The following is a 22,088-nucleotide window of genomic DNA, read 5'->3' as shown; positions in this document are numbered from 1 at the left end:
CTTGGGGCTATGGTTTAGGGGTGACCCTTGCAGAGCAGGGTCAGTTGGACTTCATAATCCAGAGGGTCTTTTCCAGCCTGGATGTATCTGTGGTTCTGTTACTGCCATAGTAACAGCCTTGCATGCTCCCAGGCACTACCACTGCAGCAGAAGCTGCCAGTCCTTCCTGTGGGGAGGGAGGAAGAACAAAACCACCCAAGAACACCTCAGGCCCCACATGTGACAGTAAATCAAGAGGTACAACAGGAATTTGGGGTGGGGGGAATGCTTGTAAGCAAACAGCAGCTACTGAGCCCTGGAGAACAAACAATGAGATAAGAGATGTGAGAGGGTTTTGTCCTCAGAACCTGGAGAAAGGTTTTCCAGAGCCATCCTTAAGAACATGTGGGTTTGCAGGCAGAAAAACGTGCTCCTCCCCAGACAGCTCCATGTGCTGAACAGCAGCAATGAAGAGCAAGGATCCTTTGATCTCATAAGCAAGTGCTGCCCCTGTGGGTGGCACTTCCAGGCTGCAGACCCCTCAGGCAATCCCATGGCATGAGCACAGGATAGAGGAGTCCCTGTTCCAAGGCCAGCTGCAGCTGACCATCACAACCACCTGGCCTTCACCCCAGAAGGGTTTCTTTATTCTGTTAGACAGAAAGAAAAGTCTTACCAATCTCTTCTCTGAGAAGGTGCATGTCTGCTGTTCCTCCATGTGTGGAAGAAGGAGCCCTGCAAGCAAAAAAGGCATTTGGTGCCTCTGGAGGAGATGCAAAGGGGCCCCTGTTTCTTTGTTCCAGTCCTCTCTCTTCAGGCACAGGTTAGGTCATCTCCTTCTTCACTACCCAGGGTGACTGACTTAGAGGAAGTTTGGGGTTTTTCCTCCATGTCCTTTCACAGAGCAAGAACAAAACCCAGCCACAGAAACAGGAGGGCATGAAAAGAAATACAAGAGCAGGAAGGAGCAACACAAAGATCTTTGGGGCTCTCCACAGCAAATTAAAAGGTCAAAGGATGCTATCCTCAACAAAAGCTGCACTCCAGACTGAAGCTGATGGGCACATCCCCTGGCTGGCCAGGGAGATCAGAAGACATCACCCAACTCTGAAACAAGTTTCACTTCCAAATGGAGAGTGTGGAGTTTAACAACCCCCCCAGCCAACTCAAACCTCCTCACCACCAGCACCCAGCCTCCTGAACCAGCTGCTTCAGCCTTAAGGGGAGAAAGCAACCTGAAGCTTTCAGAGCTGTGCTGGGTCTGATTTTATGTCACCTGCATGAACAATGGAACTGGAGAGTCATCATCCACCAGGGGATGAGATGCTCACTGGCTAAAGCAGTATGGAACAAAACAGACTTAACCCCCAGCTCTGCACAGGGTTTACAACAGGCAATAAATCCATTCTCAACCCATATTAAAACATCATTAACAGAATGCCAGGATGGAAGGGACCCTAAGGATCAGCTGCTCCAAGCTTACTCGAGAATATTACAGCCAGAGTTCCAGTGCCTACTGCTTTGTGCCTGGGGGAAGGTTAATGCCCTTCACAGCAGCTGCTGTGGTGCAGTGATTTGGGTTTGTGACCAAAGGAGGTGCAGCAGATGGAGGAAGGTTCTCCTCCCACTCTGCCCTGGTCAGACCTCACCTGGAATATTGCATCCAGCTCTGGGCTCCCCAGCTCAGGAGGGACAGGGATCTGCTGGAGAGAGTCCAAGGGTGGGTTACAAGGATGCTGAAGGGACTGCAGCACTGCCTGGGGAGGAGAGGCTGAGAGCCCTGGGGCTGTTGAGTCTGGAGAGGAGAAGGCTGAGAGGGATCTGATCAATGTCTATCAATAGCTGAGGGCTGGGGGTCAGGAGGGGGGGGACAGGGACAGGCTCTGCTCAGCTGTAGCCTGGGATTGGACAAGGAGCAATGGATGGAAGCTGCAGCACAGGAGGTTCCAGCTCAACATGAGGAGGAACTTCTTGACTGTGAGGGTCCCAGAGGCCTGGAGCAAGCTGCCCAGAGAGGTTGTGGAGTCTCCTTCTCTGGAGGCTTCCAAATCCCACCTGGATGTGTTCCTGTGTGACCTGTGCTGGATTCCATCGTCCTGCTCTGGCAGGAGGTTGGACTCAATTTCCAGAGGTCCCTTCCCACCCCTAGCATCCTGTAACACCCAGGTGTTTCAGCTGCTGCTGCACAGTGTCAAGGCCTCTGCTGTTTCTCACCCAGCTCACCAGCAGCTATGCTAGGAGGAGACTGGGCTGGGACAGCTGGCCCCAGGTGAGCAGGGGGGTGTCCCACATCATATGATGTCATGATGAGCAACAAAAGCTGAGGGGAAGAGGAGGACATCTGGAGTTACAGCATTGGTCTGCCCTGCTGTTACACAGGTCCTGCTTTCCTGGAGATGGCCAAGCAGCTGCCAGCTGAAGGAAGCAGTCAGTGAATCCCTATTAAGCTTGGTCCAGGAGATCTCTACTCCATCCTACTTGGGAGGAGGAAGCAAGCAGCTGCACAGTGCTCAGGCACCTGCCAGAGTTAACCCACAGGCCATGTCAGTGGCCTGGCTGCCTCAATTCTTGGCTCAGGTCCCCAGCTAACCCTACAGAACATTCTCACCTTCAGGACATAGGACCCCAAACACAACCCACCTGAATCTGCTAGAGGGAGCTGGGGTGCTCAGGGAAGTAGAAATGGGAAGGAGTGACATGAAGGAAGGCAGGCCACTGCTGCCTTCTAAGAGCAGAAGCCTCATCCCTGAAAGTTTTTAAGGCCAGTCTGGATGTGGCTCTGAGCATCCTGGTGTGAGGTGTCCCTGCCCATGGCAGGGGGATTGGAACTGGATGATCCTTGAGGTCCCTTCCAACCCTGACCATTCTGTGATTCTAGCCCAAAGGCATTGTCTGGGAGGAGAGGATAACTTAACTGCTCCCAAACTCCCTCCCCAGTCACTGATGCAGTAACCACTGCCTTCCTTTTACTGGGTAACAGGAAACACAAGAGGCAATGTGGAACTAAGGTGAACAACAATCTCTTGCCCCAAAGCACCTCAGAAAAGCTGCCAGCTGGACTGCACCAGCTCAAAGGAAACAGCAACTCCATGTCAGATCTATGCAGCTTTCTTCAGGGCCAAAGGAATCCCTTTCACATTTATCAATCCCCCTGAGGAGCATGTCCTCAACAACTGCTGCCAAATGTCACCTGCTTCAAACAGGAAACTCTGTTCAAATGTAACTAAAATAGGTGTAACAGCCAGGTGTGCACAGGAATCACACTGCACATCACTGCCACACACAGCACCAAGCCAAACCTCACCACCAAAAGCTTCTTCCCTCAAGCAATACTGATCCATGCATCACAGGATCAGAGGTTGGAAGGGACCTCTGGAGATCAGAGTCCAACCCCCTGCCAGAGCAGGCCCACAGAATCCAGCTCAGGTCACACAGGAACACATCCAGACAGGGCTGGAAAGGCTCCAGGGAAGGAGACTCCACAACCTCTGGGCAGCCTGCTCCAGGGCTCTGGGACCCTCACAGTCAAGAAGTTCCTCCTCATGTTGAGCTGGAGCCTCCTGTGCTGCAGTTTCCATCCATTGCTCCTTGTCCCATCCTAGGGAGCAAGTGAGCAGAGCCTGTCCCTGTCCCCTCCCTCCTGACCCCCAGCCCTCAGCTATTGATAGACATTGATCAGGTCTCTCTCAGCCTTTTCCTCTCCAGACTCAACAGCCCCAAGGCTCTCAGCCTCTCCTCCCCAGGCAGTGCTGCAGTCCCTTCAGCATCCTTGCAGCCCTCCCTTGGACTCTCTCCAGCAGATCCCTGTCCCTCCTGAGCTGGGGAGCCCAGACCTGGATGAAATACTCCAGGTGAGGTCTCCCCAGGGCAGAGTGGAGGGGGAGGAGAACCTCCCTGGCTCTGCTGGATACACTCCTCTGATGCAGCCCAGGACCCCATTGGCCTTCTTGGCCCCCAGGGCACATTGCTGTCCCATGCAGAGCTTGTTAGCCACCAGCACTCCCAGGTCCCTCTCCCCAGGGCTGCCCTCCAGCAGATCCCCTCCCAGCCTGTGCTGCTGCAGTTTATTCTTCCTCCCCAGCTGCAGGACTCTGGACTCTTCCTTTCTGATACTGCTAAAAGCCATCCACACTTCATGTTTGCTTGCACCCAGGCATTCACTCAGCTCAGAAAGGCAGAAGCTGTGTTTTAGTCACTTCACTGACTTGCTTTGGGGGTTGATGCTTTTCACATGCTCTCTCCTTTTCAAAAGGCTGCCCTCATGTGCACAGGAGCACAGCTGCCTAGTGGCACAAAGTGGATCAAGTCTCCCTGTACCTCAGGGGGACATTTACACCATTCCTTTGTAGCCCTTCTCAGCTCCTGTTCTTCTGGACACAGTTTTGTCCCAGAGCTAGCAGGCAGGCAGATGTTGAGGAGAAGCAGAACTCCTCTCCTTGTCTTGGATGTCATCTCAGCTGATGGAATAGAAAGCACATGCTCTGCACAGTTGTCTGCCTTTCCATCTCAGGAGTTAAAGGAACAGATGACTTCAAGCTCTCACATTTGCACATCAGATTCAACTACTTGGAAGCTGAAGAACAGTTTTAGTGCACTATACCAAATTCCCAATACAGAGCTTCCCATAACCTTGTCAGGCTCCCAGCTGAGGCCTGAACTGTGCAAGGGCAGACTTCACCAACCTTCCCAAGAGACTGCTCTGAGTCTCAGGGAATGGCCTTGGAGCATCACATTTTTAGCCTCTATCTTTACTTCTTCCAAGGAAAAATAGATCCTACTCTCCTTGGTCTGCAGGAACCCTGCAGGCACTCTGGACACCACTGGTCCCTTGCACTGCTTGCCTTAGGAGCTTTGCTGCCACATTACATTACTGGCTTCTTTCAGCTGAAGCTCTCCCCTCTGAGCTCAGACTTGCTCTGTAAGCTGTGACAGCAAGCAAAGCTCTCCTCTGATGCCTTGGTTGTACCTCATCAAGATGAAGACAATTGCATTAGAATCACAGAGTGTTAGGGGCTGGAAGGGACCTTGAAAGCTCATCCAGTCCAAGCCCCCTGCCAGAGCAGGGTCAGCCAGGGCAGCTCACACAGGAACACATCCAGGTGGGTACTGAATGTCCCCACAGCAGGAGACTCCACAGCCTCTCTGGGCAGCCTGCTCCAGGGCTCAGCACCCTCACAGTGAAAATGGTTTCCCTTCTGTTCCAGTGAGACCTTCTCTGCCCCAGCCTGCACCCACTGCCCTTTTTCCTGTCACTGGACATCACTAAGCAGAGCCTGGCTGCCCAGATCAGGAGCTGTGCACCAAGAGAGGGAAGTACAGCTGCTAAGCACTTCCACAAAAGGAAGCTGTATTGTTTGCTTGATTTACATCAGCCTCAGAGCTTGTTAAAAATGCTATGACTTAAGCAAACCATAAACCAAATCTGTTAATGACAGCAATCCCATGGGAGGAGGGAGGGAAGAGACAGCTTTAAAAGATGGCAGAAACTAAAGCACATTGTGGGAAGCAAAGCCTGGCTGCAGCAGGACACCTCTGTGAAGGCAGCTCAGGGAATGCAAAGGTTAGGACACACAGACAGGGCTGGGAGCCTCGAGTGCAAGGACAGAGGTCAGACTCCAGCACAGAGGACTAGGAAAATTCAGCTACAAAAGAAGAGCAGGACAAAGGCACTGCTGCATGTGGGGAGGCAAACTAATCCCAGCAAGGCTTTCTGCTTGGGCTCCAAGAAGTGTTTGCCCTGTGTGGGTGTTAGGGTGGCAGATCTCTCAGACTCAGATCTCCCAAAAGAGAGCCCAAACCTGCACCTTTCAGGCAGGCAGCTCTTCAAAGAAGCACAGCAAACTGCAAGGGGAACATTCCTCCCCAAGGATAGAACCATGACTGGCAGCTGTGCTCAAGTTACCTTCACAGAGTCACAGAATCATTCAGGTTGGAAGAGACTCTCAGGATCACTAAGTCCAACCACTGACCCTGCTCTGCAAGGGTCACCCCTAAACCATAGCCCCAAGCACCATATCCAAACCACCTTGAAACACCTCCAGGGTTGTGACTCCACCACCTCCCTGGGCAGCAGCTCCAGTGCCTGACCACTCTTGATGGGAAAAGTGTTTCCTACTGTCCAGCCTGAACCTGCCCTGGTGCAGCTTGAGGCCCTTCCCTCTTGTTCTATGGCTAATTGCCTGTGAGAAGAGACCAGCACCAACCTCTGCACAGCCTCCTCTCAGGGAGCTGTAGAGAGCCAGGAGGTCTCCCCTCAGCCTCCTCTCTTTCACACTAACCCTCCCCAGCTCCTTCAGTTGCTCTCCATCAGATTTCTTCTCCAGGCCCTTCCCAGCTTCCTTGCCCTGCTCTGCCCTGGCTCCAGCACCTCCACATCTCTCTGGGATTGAGGTGCCCAGAACTGGACACAGCACTCCAGGTGTGGCCTCCCCAGAGCTGAGTCCCAGGGGACAATCCCCTCCCTGCTGCTGCTGCACACAGCATTGCTGATCCCAGCCAGGAGGCCTTTGGCTCTCTTGGCCCCCTGGGCACACTGCAGGCTCCTGTTCAGCTGCTTGTCCATCAGCACCCCCAGGTCCCTTCCTGCCAGCAGCTTTCCAGCCACACTGTCCCAGGCCTGGAGCCTTGCTTGGGGTTGTTGTGCCCCAAGTGCAGGACCTGGCCCTTGGCTTTGTTGAAGCTCCTCATGGGAACCTTGGCCACGGATCCAACCTACCCAAGTCCCTCTGTAGAGCCTCCCTGCCCTGGTGCAGATCAACACTTCCACCTGGCTTGGAGTGCAGACTTCCTGATGACACCTTGAAGAGTGCCCTGATTTCTGCCAGGTGACTCAAGATGTTTATCAATTCAGTTCTCAGAAGATGTGATTTTATTCTCCAGTGTGGGTAGGACTGAGGGCTCAGAATGCACCTGGCTCTGTTTCAGTTCATTTGTTCATGTGCACAACACCACATAATCCATGAAAACCCTGCAGGTTGTCCAGACCACCACTAACAGATAGAATCACTTCAGCTGGAAAAGACCTCTGAGATCATCCAGTCCAACCATTATGGTACTCCACCAAGGCTGGTGCTAAACCAAGGCCCTCAACACCACATCTCTGCCTCTTTGAAACACCTCCAGAGGTGGGGATGTGACAACTTCCCTGGGCAGCAATTTGTGACTCTGAGTTTTGTGGAGAGCAATGAGGTCTCCCTCAGCCTCCTCTTCTCCACACTCAACACCCCCAGCTCCCTCAGCTGCTCCTCCCCAGCCCTCTTCTCCAGACCCTTCCCCAGCTTGGTTGCCCTTCTCTGGACCTGCTCCAGCCTCTCAATGTCCTTCTTGGAGTGAGAGGCCCAAGACTGAACCCAGCACTCAAGCTGTGGCCTCCCCAGTGCCCAGCACAGGAGGACAATCCCTGCCCTGCTCCTGCTGCCCACACCACTGCTGCTCCAGGCCAGGCTGCTGGTGGCCTTCTTGCCCACCTGGGCACCCCCTGGCTGCTCTTCAGCTGCTGCCAACCAGCACCCCCAAGGCCTTCTCTGCTGGGCAGTTTGCAGCCACTCTGCCCCCAGCCTGGAGCACTCCTGGGGTTGTTGTGAGCCAAGTGCAGGACTCAGCACTTGGCCTTGTTGAACCTCACACAGCTGAGCTCAGCCATGGAGCCAGCCTGGCCAGGTCCCTCTGCAGAGCCTTCTCACCCTCAAGCAAATCAACACTCCCTCCCTACTTGGTGTCACCTGCAAACTTGCTGAGGGAGCCTCACTCCCCTCACCCTGACCATGGATAAAGGTATCAAAGAGAACTCTCCCCAGCACTCAGCCCTGGGAACACCACTTGTGACTTGGCCACCAGCTGGATTGAACTCCATTCCCCACCACTCTTTGGGACCATCCAGCCAGTTTTCTACCCAGCAAAGCATCCACCCATCCAAGCCAGGAGCAAAGAGTTTCTCCAGGAGGATGCTGTGATACAAAGGTGTCAAAGGCTTTACTGAGGCCCAGGCAGGCACAGCCTTTCCCTGATGCACTCAGCAGGTCCCTGTCATAGAAGGAGACGAGGCTGGTCAGGCAGCACCTGCCCTTCACAACTATGCTGTGTGAGAGGGGTAAGCCTCTTCCCTAAGCAGCTTACTGCAGAATTCTCTTTCCTGATGGCCTGGATTCTTCTCCCTCTGTAGCTCCCCAACTCCAGCCTTTCATTTCTGAAGCGCTATCTAATGCATGGATTATTATAAACCACAGACCCAAAACACCTCCAGTGGTTTCATCCCCAAGTTGTGTGATGCTGTGAGACAGAACAAATGGCTGCAGGTCACTCTCCTCATCTTGCACTGCCTTGGTTTCAGAGATACTTGCATTTGGTAGCTAACAGCAAAAGGTGCAAGCACAAAGCACTGCTGCTGCTCAAAGTGAGTGCAGAGGAAGCTCTCTCTGTGTGTCTGAGAGCAGTGGACACTGGGATGATGCAGGAATAGGTCTGCTGACATCAATTTTGCACCCAACCTGCCAGATCAACCCCTCCCAGAAGCCTGACATCTGAAGAATGTGAGGTTTTGCATGGAAGTAAAGGCAGCTTCACTCCCCCTAACACCTGGACTGCCACTGAACTGTCACTGTGTGTAAAACATGCAGAGAGTTGTTTGATCAAGCATCAGCTTTACACCTGAAGCCTCTCTACCACCATTTCTCCATCACCAGTCTGACACAGATCCTTCCACAGATCACTGAGGATTTTAAGACAGCTTCAGGAACACACAGCACATTTCTCCAAGGAGCTCTAAGCCTTACTCAAAGCGTATTACTTACTATGATCAGCTGCTTATCACCATCTTTTCCTGCTTCTTTTAGCTTCTGAATATGATCCTCAGATGGTAGGATGTTACTGCATTTGGATGCCAGTGAAGGATTTGACAGTGGAACCCTTGAAATACAAATATACTTCATGTTAAAAAGAGGGACTGCTCACACATGTCCTCCCAGATACTCAGAGCTGGTGTGGTGAGCAGAAGCAAACCTCAACAAGATGCAAATCCCAGCTAATTACCCCAAACAGTCCTAGATATTTGCATTTGCAAGTCAAATGGGGGGGAAAAAATACATCAGGAAATGAAAGGATTAACCAAAAAATAGTTTGTGACTAACTGAATTCAAAGATCTTTGTAAATGGAAATGAAGCTAAAGTGTTAGGCTTCTAACCAAGGGGGGCAGGTTAGTCACAGTCATTAACACAAGCAGGTGAAATGAGGACATGGAACTGCTGGAGCAGGCCCAGAGGAGCCCAAGGAAGATGCTCAGAGGGCTGGAGAACCTCCCCTGTGGGGACAGGCTGGGAGAGTTGGGGCTGTGCAGCCTGGAGAAGAGAAGGCTGCAGGGAAAGCTCAGAGCAGTACCTTAGAGTACCTCCAGTCCAGGAGAGCTGGGGAGGAACTCTTAACAAGAGCTGGGAGTGCCAGGATGAGGAACAATGGCTTTGAGCTGGGAGAGGGGAGACTGAGACTGGAGAGGAGGAAGAAATTGAGAGCGAGGGTGGGGAGAGACTGGCACAGGTTGCCCAGGGAGGCTGTGGCTGCCTCCTCTCTGGAGATGTTCAAGGCCAGGCTGGATGAGGACCTGAGTAACCAAGTCTAGTTGAAAGGTGTCCCTGCCCATGGCAGGGGGTTAGAACTAGGTGATCCTTAAGGTCCCTTCCAACCCAGCCACTCCATGACTAAGAGTTTCAGAGCATGACTGATGCTAACTCTGCACTTCCCATGCAGGGCTTTGGTTCCTGGCTGCAGGCAGCCTACAGCAGGCTGCTAAAGCAGCAAAATGTAAATAGAAAACATGTCAGAAAGGTCTCAAATTCAGGTCAAACTTATTCTAATGGCTGGCACTGAAGGGAGGGAGAAAAGGACCTGAGGAGTAAGTATGAAGGCATCCCTGGAGCCTCTCTGATGGAGTTTAAGTTTCCCCTCCTCGTGACTGGGAAGTCCTGCAGCAGGTTACAGTTACCCTACCAACCTGCTGCTGTGTTCAGTGGGGGATGAACTGGGGGAGGTCACCCAAGCAAACACATCCAACACTACTGCTCCTCCAGCAGGTATTCCCAGCTTGGCTGCTTGTGAGCAAACTCAGGATGTGGCAACTGCACCCATGTGCAGCAAGGGAATCCAGGGAGCTGCTTCCAAAGCAAAAGCTCCTGCCAGACATTTGTAAAGCAGCACTCCTGGGGCTGAACCACAGCTATGCTTTACTTTCTGCCATGTGCCCCAAAGTTTGCATCAAGTAGCTGCTTCAGGGGTCACCTTTTCTTACAAAACACCAGAAAGAGCTACCCTGGAGTTGTGCACAGCACTGTTGCACCAGCAGGAGCACAAGAGGAACGATGCTTCCAGCCTGGACAGCATGTGGGAAGCAGGGGGAGAAAGCCCCCACAGGAAAAACAGCCAAATCTTCTTACAACAGTCTGTGCAGGGAGATGGCAACACAGAAACCCCTGGGAGAAGGCAGCTCTAGGCCACTCAGCTCCAAGCAGGTGCTGCACTCCAGTACCCCTCAGACAGCTGAGACTGGCACATCAGGCACTTCAGCACAAGAGTGACTGACCACAGACAGCTTGGCTGCCACAGAACACAGCGAAACCTACACTCATTTGTAGCTTGAGAAGTCATAGGTTCATAGAACAGTTTGGGTTGGGAGGGACCTCAAAGCTCATCCAGTTCCAACCCCTGCCATGGGCAGGAACACCTCCCACTAGAACTAGGTGCTCAAAGATTGATCCAACCAGGCCTTGCACACCTCCAGGGATGGGGCAGTGGATACCATGAAGCTCTCTGGCAGTTGAGAATAAAACCAGGAACACTCAAAGTTTTATAATAGCTATTGGAAAGTCCCCAAGTGCCCCTGGTACTCCAGCTCCTCACCACCCCTGCTGTGGGGAATGCCACAGCTGGGCAGCTTTGCAGCAAGCACAGAAGGGCTGGTTAGTCACAACTGCTAATCTGGCCTCAGAGAGATGTGCTGGGAATGAACTGCATCAGTAATTATCATCTTCATCACTGTTACAGAGAACACTATCAGCACACTGAGCACTGCACCAGCTGTGTTCAAGGGAGCTGGTAGGAAGAAATTGCAGTCTTGAGCCTGTAACTGCCTTAGTTTGTCAGAATTGTTCACAGACTACAACAGACAACACAAGCAAGGACCAAACCCATTTGAACTGTTAGTAGTAGGAACAATTCAGTCAGTAGTAAAACCATTAATCACTTTTTCATCTGGCAGCTGACTCCTTCAGCAATGCCAAACCTACCCCAAATTAAAAACCTCTTTCCCATGCAAAAAGAAACTTTGCCCTGCTGAGGCCACAGCTGGAACCTTGTGCCCAGCTCTGGGCCCCTCAGGTCAAGAAAGGCCTCAGGGAACTGCTTGAGAGAGCCCAGCACAGAGCCGCTGAAGGCAGTGGAAGATCTTCCTCATGAGGAGAGCCTGAGGGAGCTGAGGGCTCTGTAGCTTGGAGAGGAGGAGCCTGAGGGTGACCTCCTTGCTGTTGCTAAAGCTGTGCAGGGTGATGCCCAGAGGCTGGAGCCAGGCTCTGCTGGGGGATGCCCAATGCCAGCACAAGGGGCAGTGGTGGAAGCTGAGGCAGAGGAAGTGCCATGGAAACAGGAGGAAGCCCTGGAAGAGGCTGCCCAGGAGGGTTGTGGAGTCTCCCTCTCTGGAGATATTCAAAGCCCACCTGGATGTGTCCCTGGGTGACCCTGCTCTGGCAGGGAGTTGGACTGGATGAGCCTTGGAAGTCCCTTCCAGCCCCTGACATTCTGTGAAATGCTTTCCCAACTCTGTTAAATTCAGCTTTCAAGCACACATGTGCAGTTACAAATAGCTTCCTTAGTATTTTTCTTAACAGACTAAAAGCATCTCTTAATACCAGCAGAAAACGAGAGCTGGCTTTTATCCAGGACAAGTCACCCAGTTTGGGAAGCAGCAGAGCATCCCAGCTCACACCAAAGCCTCTGCTCACCCTGTGGAAGGCTGCTGTGATGTCCCCATGTGTGCACTACTGTACCTGTTCTCAGTTTCAGGAGTCTGATCTGTAAATGAAGTTTGTGTCAACTGCTTGGGAGCCAAACCTGCAATGAATGAGATGAGCACTGGGTTAGGGAGTTCACTGGCAAAGGAAACCTGAGCCACACCAAGAGGGATTTGCCAGAACACATTCATAGAATCACAGAATGCTCTGGCTTGGAAGGGAGCTCCAAAGCTCATCCACTCCAAGCCCCTGCACTCAGCAGGGACATCCTCCACTGGATCAGGCTGCCCAGAGCCCTGTCCAGCCTCACCTTGAGTATCTCCAGGGTTGGGGCCCCAACCACCTCCTGGGCAACCTGTTCCAGTGTTCCACCACCCTCATGGTGCAGAACCTGCTCCTAACATCTAACTTGCATCTGCTCTAACTTCAAACCCCTGCCTCTCATCCTGTCCCTGCAGGCCTTTGGGAGCAGTCTCTCTGCAGCCTTTTGTAGCCTCCTTCAGGTACTGGCAGGCTGCTATTAGGTTTCCCTGGAGCCTTCTCTTCTCCAGGCTGAGCAACCTGCTCCAGTGTTCACCACCCTTATGGCAAAGAACTTCCTAAGATTCAGTCTAAATCTGCTCTTCTCCAATCTCAGACAATGTTGCAATCTGTTCAAGGCCAGTGAAAAAACAAGGAACCCTGAGGCAATAGTCAGATGTTCCCTCATATATGCTTGAAAAAAAGCCATTTTCTTCACCTGGTTGACTGAAAGCCTTCTGTTCTTTGTTTGAATGTAGGTGAAGGCACTCTTACAGAAGCAGCACTCTGGAGATACAGCTGGCCTCCAGTACCTGAAGGGATCCTGCAGGAAGGCTGCAGAGAGACTTTTCCTGAGGGGGTCTACAGACAGGCCAAGGGGGAATGGTTTGAAGCTGGGGCAGAGCAGGGTTAGAGCGGAGCTGAGGAAGAAGTTCTTCAGCACGAGGTGGTGGTGAGACTCTGGCACAGGTTGCCCAGGGAGGTTGTGGCTGCCTCCTTCCTGGGGGTGTTCAAGGCCAGGCTGGATGAGGCCTCCAACAGCCAAGTGTAGCTGAGAGCTGTCCCCTGCCTGTGGCAGGGGGGTTGGAGTAGATGATCTCTGAGGTCCCTTCCAACCCAAGTCATTCTGTGAGTCTATTTGTGAGAAGGAACAAGTGAAACTGATGGTGTGCCTGGGTCACAGCCAGGGAGTCACAGCTGTCCTTTGGGGCAGTGCAGATCAAACCCTCTATGAACTGCTTTAGTCACTACAGACCTGGGAAGAGAACCTCAGCAAACTGCAAAGAGCCAATGGAGTTGAGTCATTTCCTTTGAGGATCTAGTGGGATCACATTTCTTACATGTGGAGCTACTGGATAATCAATCTATTGATACTGTTGTGTGGGGGTTTTGAAGCTGATTAGACAGTAGGATTGTTTAAACAATTGTTCTCTCAACAGTGTGCAGCCAGGTTACAGCAGGACTAGAAGGAAATGATCTAAACAGCTGCTTGTGGCAAGCTGTGGTGAGGCTCCCATTTCTGGTAGCCTTCTGAGGACAAGCAGCAACTGGGGCATTTCAGAGTGCCTTCCTCAACGTGACCTGCTCTCACAACTGCTGCATTTATTGGTTGGACTTGATGACCTTAAAGGCCTTTTCCAGCCAGAATGGCTCCATGTCAGCAGCAGTGCAAAGCAGCTTGCAGCAGTGAAACTCAGCCAGTAATGAAGCTGTGTAGCTGCAGTCTGTTCATACCACCCCTCCTACAGACAGCCCTGGGGATAGGGTTAGAATCAGAACCCCTAGCTGAGGAGTGCTCTGGGGCCCTTTAGGAAAATAACCAATTGCAAAAGAAATAAAAAGGAGAAGGTTCTATTTTCTGTCAGTACAAGGAGAGCAGTCTGCCCTCCAAAAATACCCTGGGAAAACCCCAGCTATTTAGTGAAGCTGGAAACTCAGTGCCCTCAAAATCAGGTTCAGAGCTAAAACAAACCCCCCCACAACATCAAAACCACAAAAACAAACCAACCAACCCACCACAAATCCATAACAGAGGCATTCAGACCAAACACAAACCTCCAAGAAACCAAAAACCCAAAAGCAAAAGGATGAAACATCGAGAAAGGGGTAAGGAAGTTCATGGAGAGATGTTGGTGATCCACTGCTGAGAGCTCTCAGCCAGAGGCAGCTGAGTGAAAGCATTCCCATGACACAGGCTGACAGACTGCCCTCACAGGCTAGGAACAGCAATCAGTGAGTACTTTGGTCAAGACCAAGCAGAACAACTTAGGAGAAACAAAGGTACTTATTCAAGGGAAACAGTAACCCTCCACAGAAGCCCACCCCAGGGAAGAACCCAAGTGAAAGCTGGCAGTGCTGCTACTTTATGAGGTGGCTGAGCTATGGCCGGTGGGGTTTGTGTGTTTCAAATGCTGTCACTTCACTCTCACTGGAGTATATGGAGCATGAAAGCATTCATGCTTAAAGCACAAAGGTGCACTGAAAGCAGAGCTGGGTAGAACAACAGACACCTCCTTCCCACTACTCATCCCAGAGATAAAAGGGCAGTGGCCATGGGGGTGACACACAAAGAAATATGAACAAGCCCTGCAAGGAGCAGCTGAGGGAAGTGGGGTTGTTTCCTCTGGAGGAGGCTGAGGGGAGACCTCATTGCCCTCTACAGCTCCCTGCAAGGAGGTGGGAGCCAGGTGGGGGTCAGTCTCTTCTCCCAAGCAGTCAAGAGGAAACAGCCTCAAGTGGTGCCAGAAGGTTGGACATTAAGAAAAATGTCTTCACTGAGAGAGCTGCCAAGCCCTGGATCAGGCTGCCCAGGGCAGTGGTGGAATCCTCATCCCTGGAGGTGTCCAAGAGACGTGTAGATGTGGTGCTGAGGGATATGGCTCAGCAGCAGCCTTGGCAGTGCTGGGCTTCCAGCATAAAGGACTCTGTGATTCTACAAAAGCCCTGGTGAACAGCTCCAACCCTAGAAGCTTAGCTCTGCACCAACTGTACCTACTCCATCAAACAGCCCTCTGAGAGGAGGCCTTGTGCTTCCCATCTGACTGGGCAGAAGAGTTAAAATCAGCAGTGAACAGTTACCTTGAGGTTCACATTCCCCAGGCTCTTTTTTGACTTGTTTGGGTGGTTCAGGAGCTGTGACACACTTCACTGGAGAACTTTCTGGACTTGACTCCAAGTTTAATTGAAAGTTCTAAACAAACCAGAGAACAGTGAGTAAAAAACCTGAACAACTTGGTGCCTCTGAGTTATTAACCCCATCACAAACCCACATCTTCAACAGGGCAGCAGCCTTCAAAGTCCTACATTATTTTAAGCCAACAGAAAGTAGCTGATTAGCTACTCCATGCTTAACCTTGTGGCATTCATTCTGCACACAGTTTTTCAGCTGGTACACAGCCTTGCACAGCAGCTTCCCACAGAACATCTTGATCTTCACAATCTTACAGTTTCATTTCCTTCTGGTAGAGAAGGTTTTCTTCTGTCTCATTGCCCTTAACACACCTTTTCAGAACAGCTTTGCAAGCTTAACTCCTCAAACAGCACCCACAAGGATCTGTACAACCTCTGGCTTCAGCAGGAAGTTTTTGCCCATCAAACATTTATTTAACTGGAGAACTCGGAGGGCTGGAACAGATTCATCTTCCAGCTTGCCATCATCCCACCTACAACAGCACACCACTCACAGATCTTTAATACATCAGAAGAGGTGAGGTGCTGCCACATGAAGTCATTGAAACAAGACTTCAGAGCATGGCATCCTCAGCAGACAGCCCAGGAGGTGAGCCCCCTCCCACCCCACAGCACAGCTACAATTCCTTACCTCATCTGCTCTTGGCTCACAGGCAGGTTTGGTCAAATTACCCAACAAGCCATTCTCTGCACCTCTCCTGGAGGGCTGTTTCAGTTCTAATGTCTCTGATTTCAGAGGTGCAGCTCTCTCAGGTGAAGGATCCTGCACACAGGTTGCACTTTCATCCTCAGAGAGTCCTGCTACCGACAGCTTGCTGTGTGCCTTCGAGAGCTCTGCTTCTGCAGCTGCTGGACTGGCCTCTGAAAGCTCAGGGTCCTCTTTTAACGTTAAAAGCTTGAGGGCATGTGCAGGACTGCAGCTACTCTGCTTCATGTTGCTAGCTTTGAGTAACTTAATTTTGGTCCACTTGGAGTTCTTGCTTGAGGTGTTGCTCCTCCCGTTCAGAGTGCATTTGACAGGCATCCCTTTTTTGCTAGGGAAAAAGCGTTTGCATTGGGTGCTTTGAGTGGGCTCTTCCTGAGGAAGCCTTTCACTCTGCTGAGCCTGGCCCTCAGCAGGCTTTCCTTCTGCTTTGCTGGACTCGGCAGCAGGGGAATCCTTTTTCACCTCCACTGTATCCGACTCGATCTCACCGGCGATCTCCTCGCACAGCTCCAGGATGCTCACCCTTTTGGATCTCCCATCACTCTCTGGCTGCTCAGCCACATTTGCCTCACTTGCAGATGGCTCTGGCATCTTTTTTGGTTTTGGACTGTTTCTCACATTCTGCTGCATTTGTTGCTTCTCCTTAGTCGCCGTCTTAGAATTTGGCTTAAGCGGATCCGCTTCCGCTTCCCTTGCACCGCCAGGAGCAGGAGATACAGAGTCCCTTTGCTCTTTCCTAACTGCTTCAGGACTGCCAGCAGGACATGATGACGCTGGCAGGCTGTGCTGAAAGCCATTGGAATTGTCACTTTTACTCTCTGCTTTACACCTTTTCTCTTTTGGAGAGCTTTTCACCTCCGCAGCTGTTCCTTTTCTCGTTCCCTCGTTCGTATTGTTTGGCTTAGTCCTTGTGTTTTTGGGTTCTGTTTTCTCCCCAGCAGATGCAGCAGCTTTTGCTGCCACACTGTGAGAGTGCCTTTTTGCAGAGTGACTCTGTTTAACTTCCAAAGCTTTCTCCTCTGAGAGCTCTCTGCTGCGCAGGGACCTGGCCGGGAGCTGCACGCTGGTGCACGTCAGCTGCCGCAGGCGCTGCGATCTCCTCGTTGCTGGCTCCTTGGGTGCAAGCACACACTTGGACTCAGGAGCTCCCTGCACACATTTTTTCTGGCACAGCTCCTTAGCTTTTGCAGATTTGGGCTGCTGCTGGACCTTTCTGTCGAGGGCTGGTTTGCTGTTCAAGCTGAGTGCCGCTGATCTCGTGGTCATGCGCGTTCCCAGCTCGGGCTCAGGGCTGCTGTCACTGAAAGATTCCAAATGTTATTTGTTCAGCATCTGGAAAGTAGCTTTTGTCATAAGCCTCTTCTCATTCCTGCTACCCTCTGCCTCCTTTTCTTTTCAGACCACTAGCTCTTACATCCTCAATACTTGCAGAAGAATTTTCCCTCCACTCATTCTAAAAAGCCCTCAGTTGCACCTGGTTACTCTGCAGTGTAGTCCACCATGCTTGCAATGCAGGGCGAGACTGAACTATGAACCCCAGATGAATGCTTTTTAAGGTCTCTAGCAGTGGGTAGTTGTTGACACTTCTGGCTTTCAGATAAAGCCTTAAGCTTATAGACTACTAGCTTTATTTTTGCTTCAGAAACTCTTTGTGAGGAACTCATTCCAAATTTCCAGGGCAAGATCAGGTAGTGGATACCATGCTTAAGGATGTAAGGCTCAGCTCCCCACTACTCAGTTGCATTCCTTCTCCTAAGGCTGGTACTGCACTAGAACAATGACATGGCTTTTGTAACTGACCTGTTTGATTTGACAGAGGTTTTGAGCACAGTTTTCTCCTGCACTGCACACTGATTAGGCTTTGATTTACTCGAGACATGTCTTGTATCTGACACCTCTCTCTCTTTCTTCACCGATGACTGTTTGCAGTTCTTGTCCAGCCTGGGACGTTTAGCAGAAGGCTCTACTAACACAGACTTCCTTTTCTGAGCTGCCATTTCTGTAAAACACAATGAATGAGTCAGCTTTTAGAGTCTGTCAGTCGTTGTCACAGTGTCACTTAACATAACCAAAGATCTGCCCATTTTACAAAGCAAGGTAACTGGGTGTGGGGTCCTCTCCATAGTAACCAAGTGACAGGATGAGAAGAAATGGCCTCAAGTTGCCCCAGGAGAGGTTTAGGTTAGACATTGGAAGAAACTTTTCTTCCCTGAAAGGGTTCTCAAAGATTGGAAAGGACTGCCCAGGGAGGTGGTTGAATCCCCATCCCTGGAGGTATTTCAAAGAGGCAGAGGTGTGGTGCTGAGGGCCATGGTTTAGCCCCAGCCTTGGTCGTTAGATAATAGTTGGACTCAATCTTAAAGGTCTTTCCCAACCAAAAAGATTCCACATTCACTTCTCCTTTCAGAAGCAGATCAAGCTAGCTGTGAGCAGAAAGCAAATCATCAAAGCAATCTCAAATCAAACTACACTTATTTTACTTACAGGTTTTTACAAGAGGCCAAAGTAACTCATCAAGGTGTGCCCAGAGCATTCCTCATGTGTATGCTTACAAACAGGATGTTTCATGCCACCTGTGAAGAGCAGAAGAGGTTCATGCAGTAAGCATTTTAGTAACTCCCTTCTCAGACTGAATTTGGCATTCCCACCCTTTTCCATCCCTTCAAACAATGCTCAGCTTTAAAGTTTCTTTGATAATCAAACCAAAATCACCCCAAACCTCCCAACTGACACTACAGCTTTTTTTTCCCCATATCCAACAGCTGTTGGCACTTTGCAGCCCTAAGCACTACCCCTTTACCTTTGGGAAGGTGGCAGCTAATAGCACCATTTGAAAGCAACTTCTCAGCCTTTCCTGGTTTTCCAGAAAGTAGGAGGTTGCTCTTTCAGAGACCACAAACAGTGGACCTGTTGTCAGGCCTGTGTCCACACCAACTCCTAATAAATCACAGAACAGTCCAGGGAGGAAGGGCTCTCCAAAGGTCATCCAGCCCAACACACACACCCCTGCAGTCAGCAGGGACATCCCCAGCTAGATCAGGCTGCCCAGGGCCTCATCCAGCCTCACCTTGAATACCCCCAGGGAAGGGGCCTCAACCACCTCCCTGGGCGACCTGTTGCAGCAGCTTCATGGTGCAGAACTTGTTCCTCACATCCAATCTAAATCTGCTCTGCTCTAGTTTAAAGCCACTGCCCCTCGTCCTGTCCCTTGCAGGCCTTGCAAACATCCATTAGACTCTGCTGAGTTTTGTGGCTGCTACTACAGAACTTCACAGACAATTACAACTGCTTGCTCCTTCTAATATGACTTAAGCTACAAATCAGGCAAAAAGCCTAGAAAGTAGCGTTGTCTGAGACATTTGCCTTGGGCAGTTGAAGATGACTTCTTCAGAAGAACTGGAATGGTGTGAACAAAGCAGAAGTTATCTGTACAAGGACCTGAAAACTAGCAGAGCTCATCAGTAAAAGCTCTTCACAGATTTATTCATGCCCAGCACAGCTGCTTCTGCCTCCTGAAACCTTTACTCAAAGAGCCTGGGCTGGAGCCATGGCACAAGCAGTGACTGCTCAGCAGAGTTTCACTGGCACCTTCTAAAATGAAGTTTCCTGGAAGACCCAGAGCTCAAAACTCCCTCAGCACCTTTCTGGGTCAAGAATTATTCATTAATTTTTGACTGAGAAAGAAATATTTCTGTAACAAAGTTATATTACTGTCCTGCCTCAATCCATCTGCTGGGGAATCTGACAGATTTTAAGGTCAAACAGGACCTTTACGTTACCAGTTGTATAACACAGACAATTTCATTCCATCCTTCCAATACTGACATATGGAGTTTCAAAGAGTTTGGCAAAGCCTTACCTTCAGCCCCCTTTTAATAACTCTTCATTATGCAAAAAGTGAAGTGCTGTACTTTCCTTTTCTTTCAAGATGTTAAGCTGCCCTTCACTCCACTGTCACTCATCCTTTCTTTATGAAGACACTCCTAACCACACGAGGCTGATAATGCTCAAATTCCAGACACCAGTGCTGCCTTCTTCCTCCTTTAAGGCAGCTGTGTGACCAGTGACTCGCATTTGAGACAGAATTAAAGAGCATCTCCAGGAAAGAAATCTCTACACAGCACTTTTTGTAGTGCTATTTCCATGCATCTCCCTAAAAAGACAGTAAAATAATTTGTCTGCCTTACTTTTAATGGCTCAGGAGCTCCAGGACACTCAGCAACTCTACAGGTTTCCACTAGTCAAAGTTATCCCTCAGAGCCACAGTGCAGCCACTCGCCCTGGAAAGAGCAGCTGGAGCTGCTGGATGAGGCTTCGGTCTCTTTCTCTTAGCTTAGAGCACAACACCGGCTCTCAGGAACGGGAACACCACGAAACACAACAAATCCATCCAGACCTCCTTGGGGTTTTGTCCAGACATAACCAGGCATCGCTGTCACTCTCAGCACACTCAGGAAAGAGTTTCAAGAACAAACCGAAAAATAGAATCCTTCCCTCCCCGGTATTGCTTCCCAGGACACCGACAACAGCTCTCTGCTCCCGCAAGGAGAGCTGCCTCTTTAACTGCAGTTCCACTAGTACTTTGCGGAGCAGAGCAAGGACTTTTTGACATTCAAGATCCGGCAGCTTCTGCCCTGAGGAAGTCGCCTCCAGTAAAAGCTTGACTACGGAGCCAAGGAAAGACACAGGAGCAAACTGCACAACAGTCAGAGGCTGCAAGTAGTAGAGGAGAGCAGACACACGCAACTCCCACACCCCCAAATCCTGAAAGCAGGGGCAACCCCTTGGTCTCTGCCGAGACAGGGCGCTGGGGTCTCCCAGAAGCCTGCCCGGCGACTGCCGCCACAGCACACCGCGCTTCAGCCCCTAGCTGAGACCCCACCGCGGAACTCCGAGAGCAAGGAGGCAGAGCGAAGGCCTCCCAGCGCGGCCCAGTGTCACCCACCTCAGCGCCCCACTGTGACAACCCTCTTGGAGCAGGGCCCGGCAGGGAGCCCCCAAACTCGGGTCAGAGTTCCTCAGGCCAAGGCGAGCGCCGGCAAGGGGCAATTCGGGGGCCGCGGAGGGGACCGCCCGCCCGCTCCCACCTCGGCCGCGGGGACAGCGGCGGCCGCGGGCAGGCCCGGGCCCGGGCCGCGGCGGGCAAGGCAGGCCCGAGGAGCAGATGCCGGCCTCTCGGCCCCGGAACGGAGCAGGCGGCACCGCTCCGCGCCAGGACGGGCTGCGGCCACGCAGCGGGGTCGCGGAAAGCTGCCGGGGGCCGCCGGCACCGGAGCTAGGCTGGGGGAAACTTCCTGGTTCCCCACTCTGGGTGAGAAGCGGCCGCTTACCTCGGCGCGAGTGTCAGCGACGTGCCGGCTGCACCGGCCGCCCTCCTGGCCCGGCTCGCCAGCTGCAGGGAGGGGGAGGAGAGAAGAGGAGGAGGGGGCGGAGTGGAGCCACGCCGCGGAGCAGGGCAGGGCGGGCCGGGGCGCAGCGCGGGGAGCGGGGGCGCGCCGCGGGCTGTGGCGTCCAGGCCCCCTCTACCTCTGCCCCTGAGAGGCGGCGATGAGCACAGCCCCAGCGCCGCTCACATCCGGGCCGCGGGCAGCCCCGCCCCGCCCCGCCCCGCCCTGCCGGCCCCACCGCCCCCGGCCCACGCCCAGGCCGGGGCACTTCCGCGGGGGAAGCCGCTGCGCATGCGCGGTGCGGTTTGTGCCAGGCGCAGGCCGGCTGGGGGCTGCCGGTCGCGGCGGCCGCGACCCCGGCGCTGCTCAGCTGCCCCTCAGGGGCTGTTGGGGAGGCGCTGTCGCCGCCTCCCGGTACCGGCGGAGCGCTGGGCCCCGCGGCGGCGCGGGCCCGGCTCGGGTGCTGAGCGCCGCGCTCTGCCTTTCGTTAGGCTTTTCTCCTGCCAGACCCGAGGGGCGCAGGCGGCCCCGGCCGCGCCTGCTGACGGGCCAGGGACGGCCGAGGCGGTGCTGCCGGGCCGGCGGTGTGCCAGGGCCAGCTCAGGCCTGGCGCTCGGAGCGCGGCAGCAGGGGCTGGTGGCGGTCGGGCAGCGGTGCTCGCTCAGCCCTCTCCGGGTGCTTGTGGAGCGCTGCTCACTGGCAGATTCGGTGCTGTACTGGATGTGCTCTCTGGGCACTCCTCTGAGGGTGCAGAGGCACTTTCTGGGGGCACTGCCCACCGGCCCAGCTGCGGGCGGCAGCAGCCGGTGCAGCTT

The 22,088-nt window shown here is 52.5% G+C and overlaps 1 protein-coding gene across 1 annotated transcript in view; it reads right to left on the bottom strand.

The window, feature by feature from the left end:
• Positions 1 to 21,445, bottom strand: part of ESCO1 (establishment of sister chromatid cohesion N-acetyltransferase 1) — a 35,965-nt gene extending 14,520 nt beyond the window's left edge. The window contains exons 1-7 of the mRNA XM_054179682.1: positions 21,217 to 21,445; positions 18,371 to 18,459; positions 17,687 to 17,885; positions 15,812 to 17,186; positions 15,070 to 15,181; positions 12,007 to 12,070; positions 8,769 to 8,883 (exon numbers count right to left, since the gene is read on the bottom strand). Coding sequence (XP_054035657.1) covers positions 8,769 to 8,883; positions 12,007 to 12,070; positions 15,070 to 15,181; positions 15,812 to 17,186; positions 17,687 to 17,883 — 1,863 coding nt within the window. The 5' untranslated portion in view covers positions 17,884 to 17,885; positions 18,371 to 18,459; positions 21,217 to 21,445. The remainder of the gene's footprint in view (positions 1 to 8,768; positions 8,884 to 12,006; positions 12,071 to 15,069; positions 15,182 to 15,811; positions 17,187 to 17,686; positions 17,886 to 18,370; positions 18,460 to 21,216) is intronic.
• Between the last annotated feature and the right edge of the window lie 643 nt (positions 21,446 to 22,088).

This window comes from Dryobates pubescens, chromosome 3, assembly GCF_014839835.1.
Source record: "Dryobates pubescens isolate bDryPub1 chromosome 3, bDryPub1.pri, whole genome shotgun sequence".
Lineage (NCBI taxonomy): Eukaryota > Metazoa > Chordata > Aves > Piciformes > Picidae > Dryobates > Dryobates pubescens.
Note: the sequence above shows the minus strand (reverse complement) of the source record. Positions and strands in the feature narration are given on the sequence as shown.